Source organism: Salmo trutta, chromosome 33 (assembly GCF_901001165.1).
Source record: "Salmo trutta chromosome 33, fSalTru1.1, whole genome shotgun sequence".
In the NCBI taxonomy this organism is placed as follows: domain Eukaryota; kingdom Metazoa; phylum Chordata; class Actinopteri; order Salmoniformes; family Salmonidae; genus Salmo; species Salmo trutta.
The window spans coordinates 9,588,638-9,613,456 of record NC_042989.1 but is presented as its reverse complement, the minus strand read 5'-3'; the positions used below and the strand labels follow the sequence as shown (position 1 = coordinate 9,613,456).

The following is a 24,819-nucleotide window of genomic DNA, read 5'->3' as shown; positions in this document are numbered from 1 at the left end:
TAAAGTAACAAATGTGCAAAAAGTCAAGGGATCTGAATACTTTCTGAAGGCACTGTATATACACTGAGTATACAAAACATTAAGAACAACAACCCCCACCCCCATACAAGGTGTCAAAAGTGTTCCACAGGGATGCTGGCCCAGGTTCTTAATGTTTTGTATACTCAGTGTATGGTGTTCTATATGTAATTCTACGGCCCTGTAGTCATCATCATACTCATAGCATGTCAGAAAAATTGGCGCTGTCGGTGTTAACATTATTTTATAGAGAAAAAGTCAAGCAGGCTCAACATTAAGTTGATAAGACGTGTGGCTTCTGGGGTTTGGAACAGAGATATAGGATTAAGGCTGATGCTATGGGCTGTAAGGACACACAGGGACGAGCCCAGCCTCATCCTGATGCCCCTATGTCTCTCCAAGGATCTCCATATCATCTCTGTCTCTTTGTCTGTGTCTGGCCTCAATCTGGCATTATCCCACCCTAATGCACTTTGTGTTCTCAAGGGTAAACCCAACAGCAGTGGAGCGGGATTGGATATATCTCTCCAATGCCTTTATTGTATATTGTATTTGCAGTAGGAAGTTTGCCGGACTAAGAATGAGAAGGTAGAAAGAACTTGACCGTCTGACTTGACACCAAAAATTGGGTTTCGTTGGTCTTGGACGATAATGGCTGGCTACGGTAGTGAACTAAGGCTCTTCCTGAGAGAGAGAGAGAGAGAGAGAGAGAGAGAGAGAGAGAGAGAGAGAGAGAAAGGAGAAAAAGGAGAAAAGGACAGGAAGTGGTGGAGGTGGGAAAGTGTTGGGTGCCCTTTTTCTGTTCCTACAGCCCATTCATAATGAGTCCCTGTGTACACAAATAAAGAGAGAGAGAGAGAGAGAGAGAGAGAGAGAGAGAGAGGGGGAATCCAAAAGTCTCTTTCCATAGTTCTACATCTCCCATGTTGTTTGCCATGTCCACCCAGACATATGCAAATAACCATGAAGTATGGACGCCATGGTGCCCAGGCATAAATATTCACATACACACACATGCATACATTACAGGCCAGACAAGGACACCTCTTATTGCGTTTACTTTAAATTAAGTCAACACTTGTGTTGTTACAGGCGGGTGGTTGGTAGGTATGAATTTTGCATACAGCATCCACCAGGCATTAGGTGATCTGCTCCTCCACCTGAGAGCCCGGTCGGCGAAGCGAGGTGATGCACGGCAGCGTCGGCGGCACGCATCATGGCCGCTTATATCCCCACTTCACTCTGGAGGTCAAATCAAAGTGAATTCTGCTCTAGCTTTAAACCCATCTTTTTTAAACAGATCTCAGCCCATCTCATTTAATGCGCTCATGTAAAGGTTCTCCATCATTATTTGTGCTGTATCACATTTCAAAAGCACTCCAGAGAATCCCTGGGAACAGATGAATCTTATTTCTTATGTATACCTCTTCTATATTCACTGGCGGGGGAGAGAGTGCATTGTGTGCTGAACCATGAATTATAAAAATTGATCCCTTTGTTATGTTGGCTTGTATTAAATTGAGATATGCTATTCATCTGCCTCTCACTGCCGCTGTTGTGAACCCTTGCCGTGTCAGTTTGCATTTAGCTGCTTGAGCATATTTAATGTTTCGCCAGAGCTTATGATGTTCTTGCCAAGAGCACTCCTGCAGCAATCTAGCTAGCCGCCGTTTGCTTTGTGGCAATTACTTGAAAAGTTGTCTTTTTCAAACTAACTTTTAATGCCCCAAGCTTTGGGCTTCTGAAAATATAATTTCCATTTTGTATGTTTTTAATACATTTGAATGTTTATTTATTTAACAGAGAGCTCCTTTGTATTCAATTGAGTGAAGCAGAGCGGTGTGTATTTTATTTTTGCATGGGATGGTGACCTCTGGAGCAAAGCATCATGGGCTTGTTCCACCCAGCCAGTACAGTCATTAGATGTCTTCCTCTGCCCTGATTTCATTGTGCTGCTGTGATGTCCTATTGAAACCTGCCAAGCAACAGCGTTGTCAAATGTCTGTCAGCACCTGCCTGGCCGTCACTCTGAGGTCTGATCAAGATAGACAGCATACTGTCTGACTGATGTGTGAGCCTGATCGGCAGACTGTTCCAAACCTGGGTTCAAGTACTATTTCAAATCATTTCAAATACTAAAGCTGGGCTTGATTGAGCTTGCCTGGCACACTGGAACTAATTGAGAAGTTGGAAAAGAGCAAAACCCTGCCTACCCAGGTTTCAGGCAGGCTAAAGCAAACGCTTAAACTATTTGAAAGATGTGACATTTTTCACCTAGTCAGCTGAGGGATTCGAACCACTAGGCTACCTGCCGCCCTAGATCTGTTCAACACTTTGCTGCCCAACGGACTGTAAGGAGCTCTCATATGCAGAGGGATTCTGAATGGATCAACCAGACATTGATTGACATGATACGTACAGTTGAAGTCGGACGTTTACATACACTTAGGTTGGAGTCATTAAAATGCGTTTTTCAACCACTCCACAAATTTTTTGTTAACCAACTATAGTTTTGGCAAGTCGGTTAGGACATCTACTTTGCGCATGCCACAAGTAATTTTTCCAACAATTGTTTACAGACAAATTATTTCACTTATAATTCACGGTATCAGAATTCCAGTGGGTCATAAGTTTACATATACTAAGTTGACTGTGCCTTTAAACAGCTTGGAAAATTCATCCTTGGGAGCAATTTCCAAACGCCTGAAGGTACCACATTCATCTGTGCAAACAATAGTACGCAAGTATAAACACCATGGGACCACACAACTGTCATACTGCTCAGGAAGGAGACACGTTCTGTCTCCTAGAGATGAACTTACTTTGGTGCGAGAAGTGAAAATCAATCCCAGAACAGCAAAGGACCTTGCGAAGATGCTGGAGGAAACAGGTACAAAAGTATCTATATCCATAGTAAAACGAGTCCTATATCGACATAACATGAAAGGCCGCTCAGCAAGCGAGAAGCCACTGCTCCAAAACCGCCATAAAAAAAGCCCGACTACGGCTTGGGGACACTGCACATGGGGACAAAGATCGTACTTTTTTTGGAGAAATGTCCTCTGGTCTGATGAAGCAAAAATAGAACTGTTTGGCCATAATGACCATTGTTATGTTTGGAGGAAAAAGGGGAGGCTTGCAAACCAAAGAACACCATCCCAACCGTGAAGCACGAGGGTGGCAGCATCATGTTGTGGGGGTGCTTTGCTGCAGGAGGGCTGGTGCACTTCACAAAATAGATGGCATCATAAAGATGGAAAATTATGTGGATATATTGATACAACATCTCAAGACATCAGTCAGGAAGTTAAAGCATGGTTGCAAATGGGTCTTCCAAATGGACATTGACCCCAAGCATACTTCTAAAGTTGTGGAAAAATAGCTTAAGGACAACAAAGTCAAGGTATTGGAGTGGCCATCACAAAGCTCTGACCTCAATCCTATAGAAAATGTGTGGGCAGAACTGAAAAAGCGTGTGTGAGCAAGGAGGCCTACAAACCTGACTCAGTTACACAAGCTCTGTCAGGAGGAATGGGCCAAAATTCACCCAACTTATTGTGGGAAGCTTGTGGAAGGCTACCCGAATCGTTTGACCCAAGTTAAACAATTTAAAGGCAATGCTACTGTAACGGCCGTCGAAAGGAGTAGACCAAGGCGCAGCGTGGAGAGTGCTCATCATTTAATTTCAATAGAACACTTTAAACAAAAGAAGAAAACGAACGACAGCCAAACAGTTCTGTCAGGAACATCAACTCTAAACAGAAATGAACCACCCACAAAACCCAAAGGAAAACAGGCTGCCTACGTATGGCTCCCAATCAGAGACAACGATATACAGCTGTCCCTGATTGAGAACCATACCCGGCCAAAACAAAGAAATACAAAACATAGAAAAAAGGACATAGAATGCCCACCCTAGTCACACCCTGGCCTAACCAAAATAGAGAATAAAACCCTCTCTATGGCCAGGGCGTGACAGCTACCAAATACTAATTGAGTGTATGTAAACTTCTGACCCACTGGGAATGTGATGAAAGAAATGAAAGCGGAAATAAATCATTCTCCTTACTATTATTCTGACATTTCACATTCTTAAAATAAAGGGGCGATCCTAACTGACCTAAGACAGGGAATTTTTACTAGGATTAAATGTCAGGAATTGTGAAAATCTGAGTTTAAATGTATTTGGCTAAGGTGTATGTAAACTTCCAAGAACAACTGTACACAATGTAAAATATTACAGGAATTACTGTAGCTACAAAATATTGTGGACATACAATACCTTCAGAAATTATTTATACCTCTTAACTTATTCCAGATGTTGTTGTGTTACAGCCAGAATTTAAAATGTATTAAATCTTTTTTTGTCTCACCAATCTACACACAACACCCCATAATGACAAAGTGAAAACATGTTTTTAGACATTTTTGAAAATGTATTTAAAATTAAATACAGAAATTTAATTTACATAAGTATTCCCAGCCCTGAGTCAATACCTTGTAAAAGCACCTTTGGCAGCGATTACAGCTTTGGTTAATTTGGGGTAAGTCTCTAAGAGCTTTGCACACTTGGATTGTACAATATTTCCCATTATGCTTTTTTAAATTGCCAAGTTGATTGTTGATCGTTGCTAGACAGCCATTTTTCAAGTCTTGCCATAGATCTTCAAGCCAATTTAAGTCAAAACTCAGGGACATTCAATGTCGTTTTGGTAAGCAACTCCAGTGTATATTTGGTCTTGTTCTTTAGGTTATTGTCCTGCTGAAAGGTGAATAAATCTCCCAATATATGGTGGAAAGCAGACTGAACCAGGTTTTCCTCTGGGATTTTGCCTGTGGTTATAGTTGTATTCCGTATATTCCAAAAATATGAAGAGTGGTACTCAGTGATGTGTTGTTTTGGATTTGCCCCAAACATAACGCTTTGTATTCAGGACTAAAAGTTCATTTCTTTGCCACATTTTTTGAAGTTTTTGTCGCAAACAGGATGCATATTGTGGAATATTTCTATTCTGTACAGGCCTCCTTTTCTCTCTGTCCTGTATTGTGGAGTAATCACAATGTTCTTGATCCATCCTCAGTTTTTGATATCACTACTATTAAACTCTGTAACTTTTTTTAAATCACCATTGGTCTCATGGTGAAATCCCTGAGTGGTTTCCTTCCTCTCTGGCAACTGTTAGGAAAGAGTCTGTATCTTTGTAGTGGCTGGGTGTATTGATACACCATCCAAAGCCTAATTAATAACTAATTAACACAATTTCAAAGGGATTTTCAGCATCTGCTTTTGTAATTTTTACACATCTACCAACCTTCTTTGTGAGGCATTGAAAAACCTCCCTGGTCTTTGTGGTTGAATCTGTGCTTGAAATTCATGTGTGGGGTACAGAGATGTGTAAGTCATTCAAAAAATCATGTTAACCACTATTATTGAACATGGAATGAGTCCATGCAACTTCTTATCCGATTTGTTTACTCCTGAACTTAGTTAGGCTTGAGTTAAGTATTCAATGGGGTTGAATACTTAACTCAAGACATTTCAGTTTGACATTTATTATTAATATTATTTTTTCTAGAAACAAAATTTCACTTTGCCAATATGGGGTATTGTGTGTAGATCCGTGACACAAAATCTGAATTTAATCAATTTTATATTCAGGCTGTAACACAACAAAGATGTGGAAAAGTAAAGTGGTGTGAATACTTTCTGAAAGCACTGTATATATCGATCACATATTTAACTCATATAGAATATACAGTATCTAACACATCAAATATATCTAATGCATACACTATATATACAAAAGTATGTGGACAAAAGTATGCTGAATCGTCTGTCCTCGGTTGCAACACTCACTACCGAGTTCCAAACTGCCTCTGGAAGCAACTTCAGCACAAGAACTGTTGGGAGCTTCATGAAATGGGTTTCCATGGCCGAGCAGCACACACACAAGCCTAAGATCTCCATGCGCAATGCCAAGCGTTGACAGGAGTGCTATAAAGGTAGCCACCATTGGACTCTGGAACAGTGGCAATGCTTTCTCTGGAGTAATGAATCACACTTCCCCATTTGGCAGTCCGACAGAAAAATCGGGGTTTGGCGGATGCCAGGAGAGCGCTACCTGCCCCAATGCCAACCGTAAAATTTGGTGGAGGAGGAATAATGGTCTGGGGTTGTTTTTATGTTTTATATATATATATATATATATATATATATATATATATTTGTTTACCCCTTTTTCTCCCCAATTTTGTGGTATCCAATTGGTAGTTACAGTTCTGTCTCATCGGTGCAACTCCCATACAGACTCAAGAGAGGCAAAGGTTGAAAGCCATGCGTCCTCCGAAACACAACCCAACCAAGCCGCACTGCTTCTTGACACAATGCCAACTTAACCCAGAAGCACCAATGTGTCAGAGGAAACACCGTACACCTGGAGACCATGTGAGCGTGCACTGCACCCAGCCCGCCACAGGAGTTAGACAAGGATATCCCTGCCAGCCAAACCCTCCCCTAACCCAGATGATGCTGGAACAATTGTGCGCCGCACCATGGGTCTCCCGGTCACGGCCAGCTGCGACAGAGCCTGGACTCGAACCCAGAATCTCTAGTGACACAGCTAGCACTGCGATGCAGTGCCTTAGACCACTGCACCACTTGGGAGGCCTGGGGTTGTTTTTCATGGTGCTGGCTTGGCCCCTTAGTTCCAGTGAAGGGAAATCTTAATGCTACAGCAAACAATGACATTCTAGACGATTCTGTGCTTCCAACTTTGTGGCAACATTTTGGGGAAGGCCCTTTCCTGTTTCAGCATGACAATTGTATTTTATTTGTATTTTTTCATCTTTATTTAACTAGGCAAGTCAGTTAAGAACAAATTCTTATTTACAATGACGGCTGACCCCCAAACCCTCCCCTAACCCGGATGATGCTGGGCCAATTGTGCGCTGCCCTATGGAACTCCTGTGATCGGGAGTTCCATAGTACCTTAGACTGCTGCACCACTCTGTGCCCCCAAATGCTCCTGAGCACAAAGCGAGGTCCATACAGAAATGGTTTGTCGAGATTGTTGTGGAAGAACTTGACTGCCCTGCAGAAAGCCCTGACCTCAACCCCATCGAACAACTTTGGGATGAATTGGAACTCTGACTGCGAGCCAGGCCTAATCGCTCAACATCAGTGCCTTGGTCATGTAGTGTACAGTGCATTTGGAAAGTATTCAGATCCCTTGACTTTTTCCACATTTTGTTACGTTTCAGCCTTATTCTAAAATGTATTAAATTATTTGTTTTTCTCATCAATCTACACACAATACCCCATAATGACAAAGCGAAAACTGTTTTTTTTACATTTTTGCAAATGTATTAAAAATAAAAAACAGAAATACCTTATTTATATACATATTCAGACCCTTTGCTATTAAACTCAAAATTGAGTTCAGGTGCATCCTGTTTCCATTGATCATCCTTGAGATGTTTCTACAGCTTGATTGGAGTCCACCAGTGGTAAATTCAATTGATTGGCCATGCTTTGGAAATGTACACACCTGTCTATATAAGGTCCCACAGTTTACAGTGCATGTCAAAGAAAAAACCAAGCCATGAGGTCGAAGGGATTGTCCATAGCGCTCCGAGACAGGATTGTGTCGAGGCACAGATCTAGGAAAGGGTACCAACACATTTCTGGAGCATTGAAGGTACCCAAGAACACAGTGGCCTCCATCATTCTTAAATGGAAGAAGTTTGGAAGCACTAAGACTCTTCCTAGATCTGGCCGCCCATCCAAACTGAGCAATCGGGGGAGAAGTGCCTCGGTCAAGGGGGTAACAAAGAATCCAATGGTCACTCTGACAGAACTCCAGAGTTCCTCTGTGGAGATGGGAGAACCTTCCAGAAAGACAACCATCTCTGCAGCACTCCACCAATCAGGCCTTTACTGTAGAGTGGCCAGACGGAAGCAACTCCTCAGTAAAAGGCGCATGACAACCCGCTTGAAGATTTGCCAAAAGGCACCTAAAGACTCTCAGATCATGGGAAACAAGATTTTCTGGTCTGATGAAACCAAGATTGAACTTTTTGGCCTGAATTCCAAGCGTAACATCTGGAGGAAACCTCGCACCATCCCTATGGTGAAGCATGGTGGTGGCAGCATCATGAAGCTTGTAGCATCATACCCAAGAAGACTCGAGGCTGTAAATGCTTTTTCCAGTTTTTTTTCTTTGATCAATTTGCAATAATTTCAAAAAAACTGTTTTTGCTTTGTCACTATGGGGTATTGTGTGTAGATTGATGAGAAAAACAAATAATTTAATACATTTTAAAATAAGGCTGTAACAAAATGTGGAGAAAGTCAAGGGGTCTGAATACTTTCCGAATGTACTGTATTTTCTGCACAGTAGCTGATTAACATGTTACAGAAATGACTGTAACTGCAAATCATGGGGGGCATATTGAACAGAATATAATATACATGGGTAGCCGATTGAGAGTACCTTTAACTGTTCTGCACAGTCATTCCCCTGGTGATCTTGAACCAGGTCTCAATGCACTCTTCAACTTAAAAAAAAAGAACAGTACTCTATTTGAGAGCAGCGTGACTTCAAGCCCTAGACAGGCTGTAATCTTCAGCCCCAAAATGCCTCTCCCAGCATTCTGTTTTATGTGTTTTAGCAGGTCTTTGCTCGTACCCACGTTCTACTCTTTTGATTCTCACACTGTTTAAAAATGTTCAACTATGCCATTGGATGTCCTATACAGAGTTTAGTTGCATTCAAAATGGGTTTGAAACGACAATTCACCGTTGTTCTTTGTCTGGAGAAACTCCAGGGAAAAGGAGTCAGTATCATTTAACTGTGGAAACTGATGGTGGTTTCTAGCATGTCACAATCACTGATCGTTTCCCTTTGAAAAGGAGATATCATACACCATCAAAACCATTTTCCTCCTGGGCCAGCGCTCTGACGGGGCCATTGTAACATGTCAATGTTCTGTTAGCTTCCCAAGCTCCAAAAACAACACCATGTCTAAAATAGGGCTGTTCTTTTTGTGTGTGTGTGTCTCTCTGTCTCTCTATCCAATTGGCATTCAATGTCTCGTTCCCATTGTTGAGGGTTGCCTGTCCCTGGTGAAGCAGGAGAGGCACCGAGGTCCCCTATGGTCTGAGGCTTTGAATGAGTTTAGGGAGCAGGAACTGTCTGTGTGAATGATGATAATCGCGTCTCACCAATCTCAGAGGTGTGCCACTGAGAGGCCAGTGTCAGTAGTTTAAAGACTACAAAACAATTCCCCCTGGGTGTACTGGCAGTGATTAAAATGGATGGATCTGAAAGTGTAGTGTGCATATCTATTCAATTCCTCCTCTAGGGCAAAATGGAGCTACAAAGACTTTAAAGCTTAGCTGAAACTTTAAAGCTAGCAATAATTAGGACCTTCAACTCCCTCTCTCTTCTCTTGTGTAGAATATCATTTCAGGAGAAAACATTTGTGTCCTACCTCCATTCTCTGTCTATATTTTTTGTTTAGAATTCTCCATCACTGCTTTTGGACTGAAACACTCAGTCTCTTTCTCTCTCTTTCTCCCTCCCCCTTCTCTCCCTCCTCATATAGGTGATCCATGTTACAGGCAGGCTGAGAATCCGGATGGCATTGACCCACAGTCGGTCTGTACCCATTCAGATCATGGGCATGGTGGTGGTAGCCCACGCCCTCCCCCCTCCCACCATCAACGAGGTGCGCATAGACTGTCAAATGTTTGTCACCCGGGTCAACATGGACCTCAACATTGTCTACTGCGAAAATAGGTAAGACTTGACTTTACCTTACCCACATGGCTGTCAAATACATAACTGAAATACATGGGTATTCTCCAAGAGAAGAATGCATTTCAATGAGGGATTAATAGTTTGGATAATGAAATACACATTATAGTAAAATACACATGATGATAAAATACATATCACAGAACTACTCACCTCTTTTGTTAACACTTTGATCACCCATGTCAATGTTGTTACAACTACATAAAATGGGTTCTTACTACCAGTATATCCACAATGGATTATGGGTAAAACTTGACATTATGTTTCTCTTATACCTGTGTAGGTAGTTACACTCTAATCCCTACAGTGTTGTTGCGTATTATCGGTATGATTTGTTTGTAATTGCGTAGTAATAGGCCGTTGTATTGTACACCTCATCTTGTGCATTGTATTTCTTTGCTACCCGTCCTCATCTCTATGGGATTGAGATCACTGAGATGTATTTTACCGCTGTCGACCAGACAGTCAGTTATTTATGGGGAAATCACATCTGGACAGTCAGTTTTACAGTGAGATAGCCTCAGCCTTTCGGGAAAATAAAATGGGAAACTGATCAGGACTTCTTTCATCTGTTTCATAGGGTTTGTGGGAGACTAGAAATATCAGAAAATAACCGCACAATATTTAAGACAGATAGTAGACAGATTGCTTTTGGGTGAACAAAAAAAGAATGGATAGATGATATTCAATACTAAGTGATAGGCATTTTATCATGTGGAATGGGAAGACATCCTAGGTTCCATAATAGCCTTTTGTCCCTGAATGTTCTGAGTTATACGTGGGCTTATCTGCCTCAGAGTCATTAGTTTGACATATCAGGGTGACAAGAAAAATTGCCTATCTGGTTACACTGTAATGACACCCCATTCGAATCTTTCTCTCCGTTTCCGTTGGTGCGTCTTCTCTTGCCTTACATGCTGAATCCTGTTCAAATCCCTGTTCTAGAATTAGTGACTACATGGACCTGACGCCATTGGACATCGTAGGGAAGAGGTGTTACCAGTTCATTCATGCGGAGGACGTGGAGGGCATCCGGCACAGCCATTTAGACTGTGAGTATTATACTTTAAACGTTACCACAACATTTCAGTATTGAACACAACTTATTATGAACACTTTATTGCATAGTAAAGTTCCTGATTTAGGATGCTTTTTGTTATGGGCAGTGGTCCACTCAGGGCAGATCAGGACTACCATCACAATGATCTCCAGCGTCATCTCTCCACCCAACACCAAAAGCATTGGTCCTCGTCTGCTTCACTGTAGAGCTGTTGTTGTTCAGAACAAAGTTGTTCTGATCTTGTCAGTGTACAGAATCTGTGTAATAGGCCTGAAGAGAGACAACATCTAGATGATCTGCCTCTGTGACCATCTGGGGTTTGAACTCAGGTCTCCTACCTGCCACAAGACTGGGTTAGTCCGCTGAGCAAAAGCCGGAATCAGTGTAATAGGCCTGTAGAATCAGTGTAATAGGCCTGTAGAATCAGTGTAATAGGCCTGTAGAATCAGTGTAATAGACCTGTAGAATCAGTGTAATAGGCCTGTAGAATCAGTGTAATAGGCCTGTAGAATCAGTGTAATAGGCCTGTAGAGAGACAACAGCTAGTTGATCCATTGTGATCCGCCTCAGTGACTTACTTTGGACAGGGGAAGTCTCTGGGGGTGGCAACATCAGGATTCTAGAACTATGTGCCATTGAAATAAATCCTCCCCATACTGTAGGTCAGTATGGTAGTCCACTGATCTCCAAACCCCAGGGAGGGAGAAGGGAAACCAAGACCCCAGTGAAAGTGATATCAAGTTCACTCCCAACATTCCATTCAAATGAAATGGCTGCATGTGTCCTTTGTTTGTTTATGTTCAACTTTGAACTAAGTTTACTTTAAGAGTAGCGGTCATCTTTGTAAGATGTCTTTGCATCTTTACCCCAGCTGAGCAGTTTTTATAGCCCATGGCACGAGGTACGCTCTGCTTATTTGACCTTTTTTTCCCAAAACGTGCCGTGATTTGCTATGTTTGTTTCGCCAATGAAACCTTTACTGTGGCTGGTAAAAACTGAGGAGGCGTTGCGTGAGCAGTGCACCATTTCATTGGGCTTTGCGACGTGGATTCAGTACTAGGCAGGCTGCCATTTTTGGAGTCCCGTGAGCTCAGCTGTGTCCTGGGTTTTCCCTTCGTGCTGTATGCTGGATTGTAGGGTGTAAAGGGTGTAAATTCCCTTGCTTTATTAGGTGTTTGCCGGGCAGGTAGGACGAGTGTCCTTGGGGTTGCCTCCTCGGCCAGGGAATTTGGAGCCGTCTGATTAGATATTGGGAGTTCAACTGAATTAGAGCACAATTACTGCTGCATGGAACTGTCCCTTCGCCTTAAAAAGGCACCAGATTGGGTCCATTAGCGGCTGATTTGAAACCCAGCAGAGGGAGAGTTCGAGAGGGAGTGTTGCCCATGGATTGCATTGATAAGACAGGCTTAGGCAGGCAGATTGAGGCAGCAGGCTAGGCAGTAGCAGCAAACAGTGGCTCCACCATTGCATATCTCCAGCTACCCCTGGCTGTCTCCTATCTATTACATCTGATAAACTTCACCCCGGCTTTAATCAACTTACAGTCAGTGCATTGGCTTGGAATTGGTTGAGTGTGCAATGCTGCTAAATATTTATTTCATTTATTTGCACTGAACAAACGCAACATATAAAGTGTTGGTCCCATGTTTCATGAGCTGAAATAAGGGGGGATTTCTGTCTGTAATAAAGCCCTTTAGTGGGGAAAAACTCATTCTGATTTGCTGGGCCTGGCTCCCCAGTGGGTGGGCCTGGCTCCCCAGTGGGTGGGCCTGGCTGCCAAGTGGGTGGGCCTATGCTTGCCAAGGCCCACCCATGACTGCACCCCTGATAGGTCATGTGAAATCCATAGATTAGGGCCCAATAAATGTATTTGAATTGACTGATTTCCTTATATGAACTGTAACTCATTCAAATCTTTGAAATTGTTGCATGTTGCGTTTATATTTTCGTTCAGTATATTTATTGAATAGTTTATTTTTGAGTTAGTGACGGATACAATTAAAATATTGACACGTTGAATTAACAAGTCAGATGAATTGCAGCATCGCTCTTAAGCGTGCACTAATTTCCCATGTTCGCCCCCTTAGTATGGCTGTTAGTGGATTCGATATTGATTTCATCAAGGTATATTATACAATATCTACTGTTAGAGAAGAAAGCCATGGGAATTATTTGAGCAATTGGGATTCAGTAAACTAAGGTCTCTTAATTTCCCCTGACAAAATAACGACTTTGCTAAATTCCTATTTTCTGTTGATGGTTTCATCATGACATATTCCCATCATTATCATCGTCAGTGACATTATCACCCCATATCTGATGATAACTTGGCCTGTATGAGGATAACTAACTGAACAAAAATGTTTGTTGCAGATGTTCACGAGCAGCTATTAGCACCTAAGTCGTGCATCATAGTGCATTGGGCATAGCTCAAAAGGCATCATAAATGTGCTGATAATGCATTATGAAGAGGGTGTTCATAGGTATTCCATTCTTTGGAAGTTGGTCTGAATAGCAACAATCAGCTGATGACAAATGCACACTGTGAGCAGATCAGACAGGGTGACAAGGTCACTGGGTCTGGAGGAAATGTAAGATATTATTCCACTTGGCCAACTCTCTAGACACGAGGTCATAAGTGAGCCAGACTTGAGAAGGTGTTTAAATGAATTGGCTTTTGTCCAAGCTTTATAATATGGCCATTTAGTCGCTCAACTTTTTATTCATAGCATATCCTAGGACTATGAAACAATCAGATCGACTCCATTCCATATACAGTAAGTCTATACTGTGTGTATGTACATTGCTACAGTTCATACTTCACTTCTCTGAGCATGTGGCATGACTGAAAAGGTTATATTTTTATTCATTCTAAAAAGATAGATGTGAAGGCAAGACCTGCATTAGTCAGATTATCTGATACATGAACTGACGCATATACAGCAGGAACAAATGGCTTTGAGTGTCTCTGTTATATCAGACTTGGGGAAAAGAGATGATTTTCATGAGGTAGAGAGAGCGAGATTGGAGAGGATACTGTAGCTGAAAGAACTTAAATCTCAGAGGACTTAAGCCATCCGCCTCCAGGCATACTACCAGAAACTGTCTCCTAAGACTAGTTCAGACCGACTCTAATGAAACCAACTCAGCTCACTTGTTAGCATACTTAAAAGCAGACTCTACAGATAGTGAAAAATACAGCTGAAATGTTGAATAGACACAGGCAAAAGTTGCTGTGATTTCAAAGCGTTGGTAAACAGTAGCTTTCGGCTTACACAATGCAATGTTCCTCGAAAAACATGACGTACACCACTCACCACTACAGGCAGAATTTTCTTGTGAAGCTAGACAAAAATCTAAAACCCGGCGGAGAAGAGAACATTCCCCCCGTCTCCTCTCTCATTCATAAAAGGGTTGCCTTTACGATAATACCCTGATGGACTGCAAGGACTTTTCCATAAAGCAATTTCACGGGTGTAAATTACTTACTTTTATATGACGGTGACACCCCTCGTTGCAAGCCGGGCCACTTTGGGTAAAGGGTATCTGAAAGGTAGCCACCATTATGGAAAGAATCCAAGTGATTAAAACAAACTGAAGGACAGGAAGAGAAGAGAGGAGAGGGAGAGAAGAGGCTCACAGAAGCCATCCTACAGGCATGCCCGGGGCTGCAGGAGAGAGAGACAGATTAAAAGGCCCGTATTCCTTTTAATGCCTCCAAAAGCTAGCGGACGACTCCGGCACCGGAAAACACTGGCCTTCATTAACACTAAATCAATAGTCGCAAGCAGACCCCTGATTGATTTAATGGCACTGTAACTGAAAGGGGTTAAAAAATAAGCCTCACCTGCAAAGACGCGGTGCCAGGGAAGCCAGGGGTGGAGTATATTGATGCTAATGCAGATGAGAGAGATCTGGCGTGTCTCGGGTTCAAAGGCAGAGAGATTCAGAGGTCCAGTACACTGGCTGTAGAGGTGCAAGTCCTGGTCAATACTCACTAAGGTCAGAATATGACTGTAGGATTTACAGTTTGTCTTGTATACTTGATTTGTCAAGTTATTTACCTGATTAGGGTTATGGTTAGAAAATGTTTTTTGTTATCTTAAATAAATATGGCAATAAATGAATAGAAAATATGAAATGTGCCTTTACCAATATTATTAATCAATATGATCACAGAAGATAAGGTATAAAGTTAACAAATACTTCATTATTACAAAAAAATATTTCAACCACCTTTCCCAAATATTGTAGTTGCAGTTTGAATCAATATTTTGGTATTCAGATAATCATGAATGATTATTCAACTGAAACTAATATAAATATTGTTTATCCATCTCCCTTTTAAAATGTAGCACATTATACATCAAATCATTGTTAACTCGTAAAATAAACAATGAAGGTGAGAGCAAGGTTATACACTACAGTATATCTCCTCTGTACTACCCTTAGTTGGTTGGAAAGCAAAACAAGTGTTTTCTTTCAATTCCCTCTATCTTGTCCTCTGATTCTATATATGTATAGGAAAAGAAAGCAGTCAGTGATCTAAAGTACATTTTTTGAACCCTTGGGATGGTTTCTTAAACAATGCTATTAGTTCCTAATAGTTTTTAATTACCGGCCTTCTTTTTATATAAATCATCCCCCCCCCCATGGAACTATTTTTATGGTAGAGGCTATTTGTAGCCGTAATTAAACCAAGAATATGAATTTACTACCTCGCTCACATTCTGACTGTTTCAGTTTTAGAGAGCCATGATTAATGCAAATACATATTGGTTGAGATAACCAATCAGCGGTTAATTTAGCCAAATTTATTGCAACCACCAGAGCGTCTTCACTTATGCTCAGGCAGACAAGGACATAGCCAGCAGTGTAGCGTAGTGTCGTTTGGTAGCTGGTAGCTGCAGAGTCACAGTGCCCCTTGGTGGTGGGCGAGGCTCACTGCAGCCAGCCTCCATGCATAGTCAGTAGAGTGCTGGGTCGGAAACAAACGCACAATATTTCTTTACAAAACTCTTTCTATCACCTACAATATAATTTTAAGCATCTACCCGATAATACACCACTAACCTTATGCCTAACCCTAACCCTAAATCAAGACCCATAGATACAAGTGCAATCACTAACTAACAAACTAGTTATACGCTGTACATTGTTTGAAATCACACACATATGTAGTGATATCTTTACATTTGTTACAACGGAAATATATTTCACCATGATGCACTAATTTATTCATAAGTGGTCCCGATTGACTCTCATTCATTCCATATTACATATGCACACATTTTTTCCCTTATCGTTTGTTTCCAGATCAGCACACACACTGTCCTCTGAGGTATTTAATAGTGTGCCCTGTGCAGCCAAGTACACATCCCCGTTCCTGTTTTAGCTAGTCAGAGAACTTGATTAATGATGGTAGGTAGAACAGAGAGCAGCACAGCCCCTCTCACAGCTGTTGGACACCACCTGATGGTCTCTCTCTTATCTCTCCTCTCCCCTCTCCATCTCTCTCCTCTCCCCTCTCTTCTCTCTCCCGTCCTCTCCTCTCGCCCCTCTCGTATCTCGCCTCTCTCCTCTATTCCTCTCTCCTCTCTCCACCCCCAGTGATAAACAAGGGCCAGTGTGTGACCAAGTACTACCGCTGGATCCAGAAGAACGGTGGGTACATCTGGATCCAGTCCAGTGCCACCATCGCCATCAATGCCAAGAACGCCAATGAAAAGAACATAATCTGGGTCAACTACGTACTCAGGTAAGGCAGGGCTCCATCTGTGAACTACCCAACACATGCCAGCCAGCGCACAGAAACAGTCTGCTTCCCAAATGGCACCATTTTCCCTATGTAGTGCACTATTTTTGACCAGGGCCCATAGGGTTCTGGTCAAATGTAATGCACTATACTGTATAGGGAATAGGGTGCGACTTGGGAAGCACACACAGATACACCAGGAAGCAAACACAAGAATTGATTCAGTTTTAAATATGATTTTTTTTCTCATTTTTCAACCAATGAGATGGGGCACATGGGTCATAATTATAAAGTTATTTTAATCATTTCAGTATTTTAACCATGCATTCTTGTGAATTCCTACTAATCACATTTAGTATTTTTCCCCCCAATTGTTTAAGCGTATTTGTAGTACATCTATTCTATAGCTGCCAATTTGTCATACGAGGATAATGGCATACTTCTGCCAGTATTAGTTCTCTGTAAGGCACTGTCATTGTAAATGATTTCTGCCATTGGCATCACTGAATTGATCATTGTAGAATTATGTCAGCACTCTAAAGTGATTGAGATGTTGTTTTTGTAATTTTTCTAATTGAATTTAGCTACCAGCACAGGAAAACAAAACTATTTTGTCAACTGTAATAGATTTATCTTTTCAATTGCCTTCCTAATTCTTCCTCACCTCTGCAGGCCCATAGAGCAGCTGTGAGAGCCAGAGAGCGAGGGGCTATGCTTTAGGGACAGCTGGATCAATCAGAACGCTAGGAGAATGGCAAACGCTGTGTGCTGTGCAATCCCTGGCAGGAATCTGTTTTAAATTCTTCTCTATTGGCAAAGACAATGACTTCCTTCCTGTATTGTCCGTCTCCTGCAGTAATCCAGAGTACAAGGACACTCCCATGGACATCGCCCAGCTGCCCAACCTTCCAGAGAAAGCCTCTGAGTCTTCAGAGACTTCCGACTCCGAGTCCGAGTCCAAGGAGAACTCTGGTACGGTACCATCGATCAATCAATCAATATAATTGTATTAATAAAGTCATTTTTTGTTCTTGTGTGGCTCAGTCGGTAGAGCATGGCGCTTACATATAAGTAAAATGAATGCAGGCATGACTGTAAGTCACTTTGTATAAAAGCGTCTGCTAAATAGCATATATACTGTACATCAACAGTTGCTTGACAGTGCTTGACACTATAACCTGGCCTAAGATAGATGTTTATTTAGGTAGCAGCCAGCACTACTGTTTAGATATATACAAGCTGCAGGACCATACACAGCTTTGTTCAAATACGGAATACAGACAAGGGGGAGGAGGGGGCAGGAGAGGAGAGGATGATTTTGGGTGACAGTATGTGGGAAGTGCCAGCATATTGGCCATTGGCACCAGGCCTCCCTCAGTGCCCCCTATGCCAGCGTGCATGGTGAGAGTTGTGACCCATGCCAGCTGCTGCTGGGTAGCGAGTTCTCCTCACTCTGACAGTACGGTTGGAGAGCTCCACTGCTCCAGGATCCAAGGGGTGATCGGGTGCCAAGCCAACACTATAGCTACAGACAGACAGACAGACAGACAGACAGACAGACAGACAGACAGACAGACAGACAGACAGACAGACAGACAGACAGACAGACAGACAGACAGACAGACAGACAGACAGTATAACAGCAGTAGAACACCATGGTATTTTGGGAAGCAAAGAAGTGCAGTCTGCAAATTGTGTGATAATGGGAAATATACATATATCTGAATATCATCTATACCAAAATAGTGTTAAAAAAGCTAAATAAACTGCATGAAAGATTATTTCATTTCCAAAACAGTGGCTATTTAGACATATAATTATACAGAATACATGGAGATTTGAGTACTGTTCAGGTTTGCACACTAAACGGCTTCTTTCTCCCAGAAGACAACGAGAACTCGAAGTCGGACGGGAAGGGGAACCAGACTGAGAACAGCGAGGACCCGGAGACAGACAGTAAAAAGCAGCAGCAGGGCCAGTCGTCCTCAGAGCAGGAGATGAGGCGTCAGGAGGAGGGAGACAGCTCCTCCAACCCAGAGAGCCAGGAGAGCGAGGATGACCTGGAGCCCAGCGACTGCGAGCTGGAGACCAAGGAGAGCAGACTAGGCCGACTGGGGGGCCTGCACATCAAGGTGGAGCACTATGGTGATAGAGATGGAAGAGTGGAGCTGCACAACTCGCCGTCCTCCTCTGAAGAAGAGGAAGATGATGACGATGATGAGGAAGATGATGATGATGACGACAGCGTTAAAGACTGTGACAGGGCCACTGAGATGCTCGCCGCCCCCGCCGCCAGCAAGCAGCAGAAGCGTAAGAAGAGGAGGAAAAAGCAGAAGTGGGACGGTAGTCGTTCTAGACGCCTGCGCCTCTCCTCTGCCACCACCAGCCCTGGCACCATGAACCACCCCACCCTGGGGGGGGACGCCCCCCTCCTGCTGCCCCCCTCCCCTGCCAGTGCATCCGTGCTCAAGATCAAAACGGAAATGTCCGAGCCCATCAACTTCGACAACGACAGCAGCATCTGGAACTACCCTCCCAACAGGGAGATCTCCAGGAATGAGTCCCCCTACAGCATGACGAAGCACGTCCCAACCCACGACACCTTTCCCTCCCCACAGCCTGGCAGTCTGCAGGTCTCCATCCCAGACTCAGTGCTCACTCCCCCAGGAACAGAGGGAGGAGGCGGGGGGGGAGGAACCAGGAAGGGCGTACCCCCCTCCTTCAACGGTAACAGCAGCGCCCCCTCCTCGGCCTCCAGCGTGGCCAGCCTGGCCCCTCCCTCCAGCTCTGGCTCCTCCTCCGACCCCCTGTCTCCACCCCTCTCAGCCTCGCCGCGCGACAAGCAGCAGGGTCAGGGCACCCCCACCACCTCCAACTCCTCCTCCTCCCTGCTGTACACCAGCGACCTGGAGGCCCTGCAGAGGTTGCAGGCTGGGAACGTGGTGCTTCCTCTGGTCCACCGGGTCACCGGCACCCTTGCCACGACCAGCACTGCCGCCTCCCGGGTGTACACCACTGGCACCATCCGCTATGCCCCCGCCGACGTCACCTTGGCCATGCAGGCAGGCGCCAACCTGTTGCCCAACAACGTTGCCCACGCTATGAACTTTGTGGATGTCAACGGTAGCCCCGGCTTCGGCATCGACCCCAAGACGCCCATGGAGATGCTGTATCATCACGTCCACCGGCTCAACATGGCTGGCCCCTTTGGCGGTGCCGTGTCCGGCGCCAGCCTCACCCAGATGCCAGCAACCAATGTATTCACCACGGCAGAGGGACTGTTCTCTACTCTTCCATTCCCTGTCTACAGTAACGGGATACACACCACACAAACTCTGGAGCGCAAAGAAGATTAAAGCAAAACACCAAGACCATATTACTGTGTTCAACTGTCAAAGACTCGTTGAGGCATAAGACTGTGTTTCAAGTGGAAAATAAATATATTCTAGCACTTTGAATTTGAGCTAACGAGCTTATATAATAGAAATGAATGGCCCCATGTCTTTCTATCTTTTCACTCTCTCTCTACTGACTCCCACTCTATCAATCTCTCTTCTTACTCCTCTTACAGTACGATGGACATTTTCTCTGATCAAACTAAACGGACTATTCTTTATTGTAAAGAATTCCTTTTTGCCTACAGAGAATGCATATTACCGTTGGTCTCCTACTGGAGTCTTGGGTAAACTACTTTTTATTTGAGTTGATTACGTTGCATCTTTATGAAGATGCCTAGTGTATTTAAAGGGTGATGGCGGAAAAGATGTTTCTATGGAAAGAAACCCTTGGATGGTTTTGCTCCACATCTTGATGTGATCAAGGTTGACGAAGACAAAAGGATGTTCCCTGTTTGACATGGTCATAGACATAACCTTAAAAGAAAGAGATTTGAAAGTTATTTCATAATGAGGGAATAGTTGTCTATTTTAGAATTAATTTTGATTCTTTTTTTTATAGCTCAGATTTAACTTGCAAATCAAGCATTAAAAAAGCAATTTCAGCCGGGTATTGACCTGTGAATAGAATGTTACTACAAATCCCAGGACTTTGGAACAAGAGACAGGTCAGTACGAGATATGTGTATTCTCCCGGTTCCATTTCCTCGGTTATGTCTCAAGTGACACCCTATTCCCTTTATAGTGCGCCACTTTTTCCCAGGGCCTATGTGGCTCTGGTCAAAAGTAGTGCACTGTATAGAGAATAGGGTGCCATTTGGGATGCACTCCTTCTCTGCAGTTCCATGGTGCTACTGTTCCATCCAGTTACTACCCTCCTTCAGCAGGCTGATGTAGGTTATTCTGTTCCACAGCTCTCTCACAGAGATGAGTGATTGAGTGACAGCTGGGGAGATTTCCTTCCTTCGGTAAAGTCAAACCTCTAATCAACATATTTTCATGTTCATTACTACTCCCCTCAGTCAAGTTGTTTGAAAGGCTCGGTCGGATTGGGCCTGAAGGATAGAATATACCTATATGGAGCAGGTTGATTTTGGTTGTATTTTTTCAAAACTAGATCACTTTTTCTCAGTGTAACTGAGGCTAATTTGCATCATTAACTTGAAAAATGAATGTTTAACTTTGACCGGCTTCTGTCAATTGTTTTTTCTACTCTACCCTTCCTCTTTCTCTTCCATCCTAAACCTCACTACTATCAACAACAGTCTCCCAAATCTGTTCTTCCATCAGCCATTGTCGGACTCTCTGAAATCACATATCAAGGAGATTGTAATAAGGACATGCATTTCAATCAAACGGAATATGAGTTTTTTTTTTATCACCTTCCCACATTTTTACTCTGTTGCCAAAAAAAAGTTATTTCACAGTTTGGTGTTAAGAACACTGTGATTGTTGTTTAAAAAAATAGTAATAAAATGGAAAAACTGTCACTTCATCTTTTGACAGCCGTCCATCAAGTCATCTATTACCAAGCGTGATAACCGTAAACGTGTACAATGTGTAAGTGTCACTGGCTGTCAGTCTCCATAGCGATTTCAGTGTGTGTTACTATATGCAGTATATACTGAGCTGATGTAGCCGTTTTGTCCTTTGTCTTCTCTGTGCTTTATCTGTAGTCTGGGGTTGGACAGGGAACGTTTGTAACCCTCTCCGTCTCCTCTGCAGTCTTAGTGGACCCGTGGAGGTTAGTGGATTTCGTGTGGTGGCCTTCCAATGTAGCGTCACCTTTTTGCTGCTTCCTTTTGTCTGTATTTCTTTCTGTTTCTGCTGTTGCTTTGCTGTTGTGTAGTCTACAGACCTCTCTTTCTCTCAGAGATAAAAGTCTCTTAACTAGCTCAAAGGTTTAAGGAGCCATTTTTTGCCACTGAGGAATTCTGGGATAACAGTTTCCAGCTTGCATTTACCTACACTACGAAAAATGACAACAAAAAGCTAAAGTAGCATTTAGATGTATCTTCTAGACTGGAACCATAAAAGCCTCAGTTGTGAAACATTCCCAGAGTCCTTTGTGCTTCTTGTATGCATTGGGTGTATTTCATTGGTTTCCACCAAACCTGTTGACTTCAAGGACCCTGCAACTTACAGGACAAAAAGATCACGGTAGCATTTCAGGACAATAAACAATTTTAAAGATTTCTAAAGAAATGAAAAGAAAAAATATTTCGCACTATAAATCTATTTTTATAGCTAGGTGTTTTGGAAATGCATGTTAATTGAGTTGATTGTTTGGTTTACTTAATTTTGTTCGGTCCAGCAGCTTTGTCTCAACGTTCAGTGTTTTTTAGTCTGTCCAGCAAAGGGAGGGGGAGCCTTTGTCTTTTGAAATGAATCAGGCTACTCCCCTACATCAGGAAACAGTGTCTGTGGTTTCTGTGAAGATGTGTTGTTACTCAAATCCAGGTCATGAAATAAATGTGTTTTTAAAAAAAGAACAAAAATTGGGGGTCGGTTGGTTGGAACGGTGGAATGGTTGCAGGAGAGCGTAGTGTCACCACTTGAGATTGATTCTATCCTAGATGTTAGTGTTTTCTACGACGTAGCGAAGCGGGGTGAGAGTGGGAGACTGTCGGGTCGAGGGCAGCTCACTTAAAACAGACACTGTGGACGGACCAGGAAATACACCCATATGTTACAACAGAACAGCAGGATGAGCTGTTTTAATGTCTCTGTGACTGTGTTGTGTCAAAATGAATTGCTGGTGATTTAAACTTAAACTAATCTCAGCTACTGTCAGATAAATAGTGTTTAAAATTAAAATATGAAAAATCACTTCATTACCTGTGAAGACTGTGTCCGTGTTTTTAACTATTTCTTGTACAATTATACAGATTCTTTTATGAGGAACTTGGTGCCAAGTAGATGAATACTACAGGAGAAGGGGATTCTCTTAGTATCAGTGTTAACAGTGTTATAAATTCTAAATACAAACAAATTAAAATATTAAAAAGAGAAAACGATGGTACATTTATTATTTTATTCGTTTTGTTTTTTTCTTTGAAGAAAAAACACATAACTAACTGAAGCTAACTTTGAGTGCCTGGCTTATTTTAAAACATTTAGAAAAACATATTTTTATTTTCATTTACCATGAATAATGCTGCAATTTCAGAAATGTACATACTTCATTTTACAACAGGGTTATTTTATACTTTTGTAGGTTTCCATCCATTCAAAGAAACATGTCATACATGGTTGTTCTTTCTGTAACAAGTTTTTTTTACCATCTTACATGTGCCATATTCATAATAAACTTCTCTTGGATTTGTTCACATCTGGCATCATTTATTTTATTCAACCATCTCAATGACTACCCCACACCTCAGTGAGCTGCCTCAATTTTTCTTTCTTTCTTTATGCCTTTCTTTCTTTTCTGATCTTGCTTGAAAAAAAAAATGTGTACCGGTCTTTAATGCTTTTCCTAGTTGGAAACTATGTTGTGGGAACATTGCTGGGACATCCATTCAGGTATGTTCACACTCAACACTCCTGCCATAACGGTAGCTATGTCAGACCGCAGTCCTGGATACACCAGGTTCATCCCCCTCCAATCAGAAGACTCTGTTAATGATTTCATGTAGTCTGATTGATCACATCGTTATATGATTCAGCAGAGGGTCAATCAGAGTGCAGCTAGTACTGTTTGTTGAAACATACAGTATGATGTTAGCTCACCCACGGACAGACAATACTGTGATAATGACCGAAAGACTGTTTAACAACAAGACAAATGAAGCGACTATCATCACATGGAATAACACTCACACACACATCATTATCTTGGACAGACAATCTGACTATCTTGTCAATGTCACTGTGGTGTAATACCAGTTTAAAGCTGAAACTGTCTTTCAAACTAGCTATATCCTCTACAATGTTTTTGTCTCATTTTGTTTGACCATTAGGCCTATCATGCCTAGAGAGAAATGCAGCTAGTGGAAATGCATTGAAAACACTGACGTCTTATTGAATGCCATAGTTATCCGGAGATACTGTATGTTTGATCCGAGTAATGAGACAACCAGACTAAGCGGCAGAAAATAAATGTGTAGAACATTTTAAACACTTTCCCCAGTTATTGCCGACAAGGCCTGTCTAGAAAAAGGATGCCCATGTCATCAACTGTCTCTCCATTGGTGATTTTGTAATGAGCATAATCTGTTGATATCATTTTTCATATTAAATGTGATAAATTACTAACGACATCTGTAATAAATGCAGTAAATGGTATGAACATTTTGAGTGCTTCTTTTATCTCAACTGGTGTTTCGAAAATCTGGAAACAGTTTTTTAGGTGTCACACCTGGTAAATGAAAAGGCCCCCTATGAGAACAGCAAGACTGATGTTGGCCATGTTGGCCATGATGTTGATCATTTGAACGTGAGACCCCTGGCTTAAAGGCTGTTTAATACTGAACCCGTTTTGATATACAAATACATGGGCAGAGGATCGTTGTAAATATATTTGTTGAATCTATCAATTGACAGACATATCCCTTGATTAGCACCATGTTGCAAAGCTATATGGACAATGAGTCTGTCAATCTGTTCTCTATGATATTTGTCGGTCTGTATGTCAAGCACAAACTGCTGCCCATCTGTCAATCTTCCTGCCATGATTTCAGGCAGCGGTGAGGAGAAGAGGTCATATCATAGCAGAAGCCCGAAAAGGCAATCCAGCCCATTTTAAATATTTTACACTATTTTAAATGA

At 42.4% G+C, this 24,819-nt stretch overlaps 1 protein-coding gene across 5 annotated transcripts in view; it reads left to right on the top strand.

Annotated features, from left to right (window-relative positions):
* Nucleotides 1-24,333, top strand: part of npas3 (neuronal PAS domain protein 3) — a 343,109-nt gene extending 318,776 nt beyond the window's left edge. For 4 of the 5 annotated variants that reach the window (XM_029729734.1, XM_029729736.1, XM_029729739.1 and 1 more), the window contains 5 exons: nt 9,625-9,818; nt 10,782-10,888; nt 16,510-16,657; nt 17,511-17,626; nt 18,539-24,333. In XM_029729734.1, coding sequence (XP_029585594.1) covers nt 9,625-9,818; nt 10,782-10,888; nt 16,510-16,657; nt 17,511-17,626; nt 18,539-20,010 — 2,037 coding nt within the window. In that variant the 3' untranslated portion in view covers nt 20,011-24,333. The remainder of the gene's footprint in view (nt 1-9,624; nt 9,819-10,781; nt 10,889-16,509; nt 16,658-17,510; nt 17,627-18,538) is intronic. The other variant, XM_029729735.1, reaches the window with a different exon arrangement.
* Nucleotides 24,334-24,819: the final 486 nt, after the last annotated feature.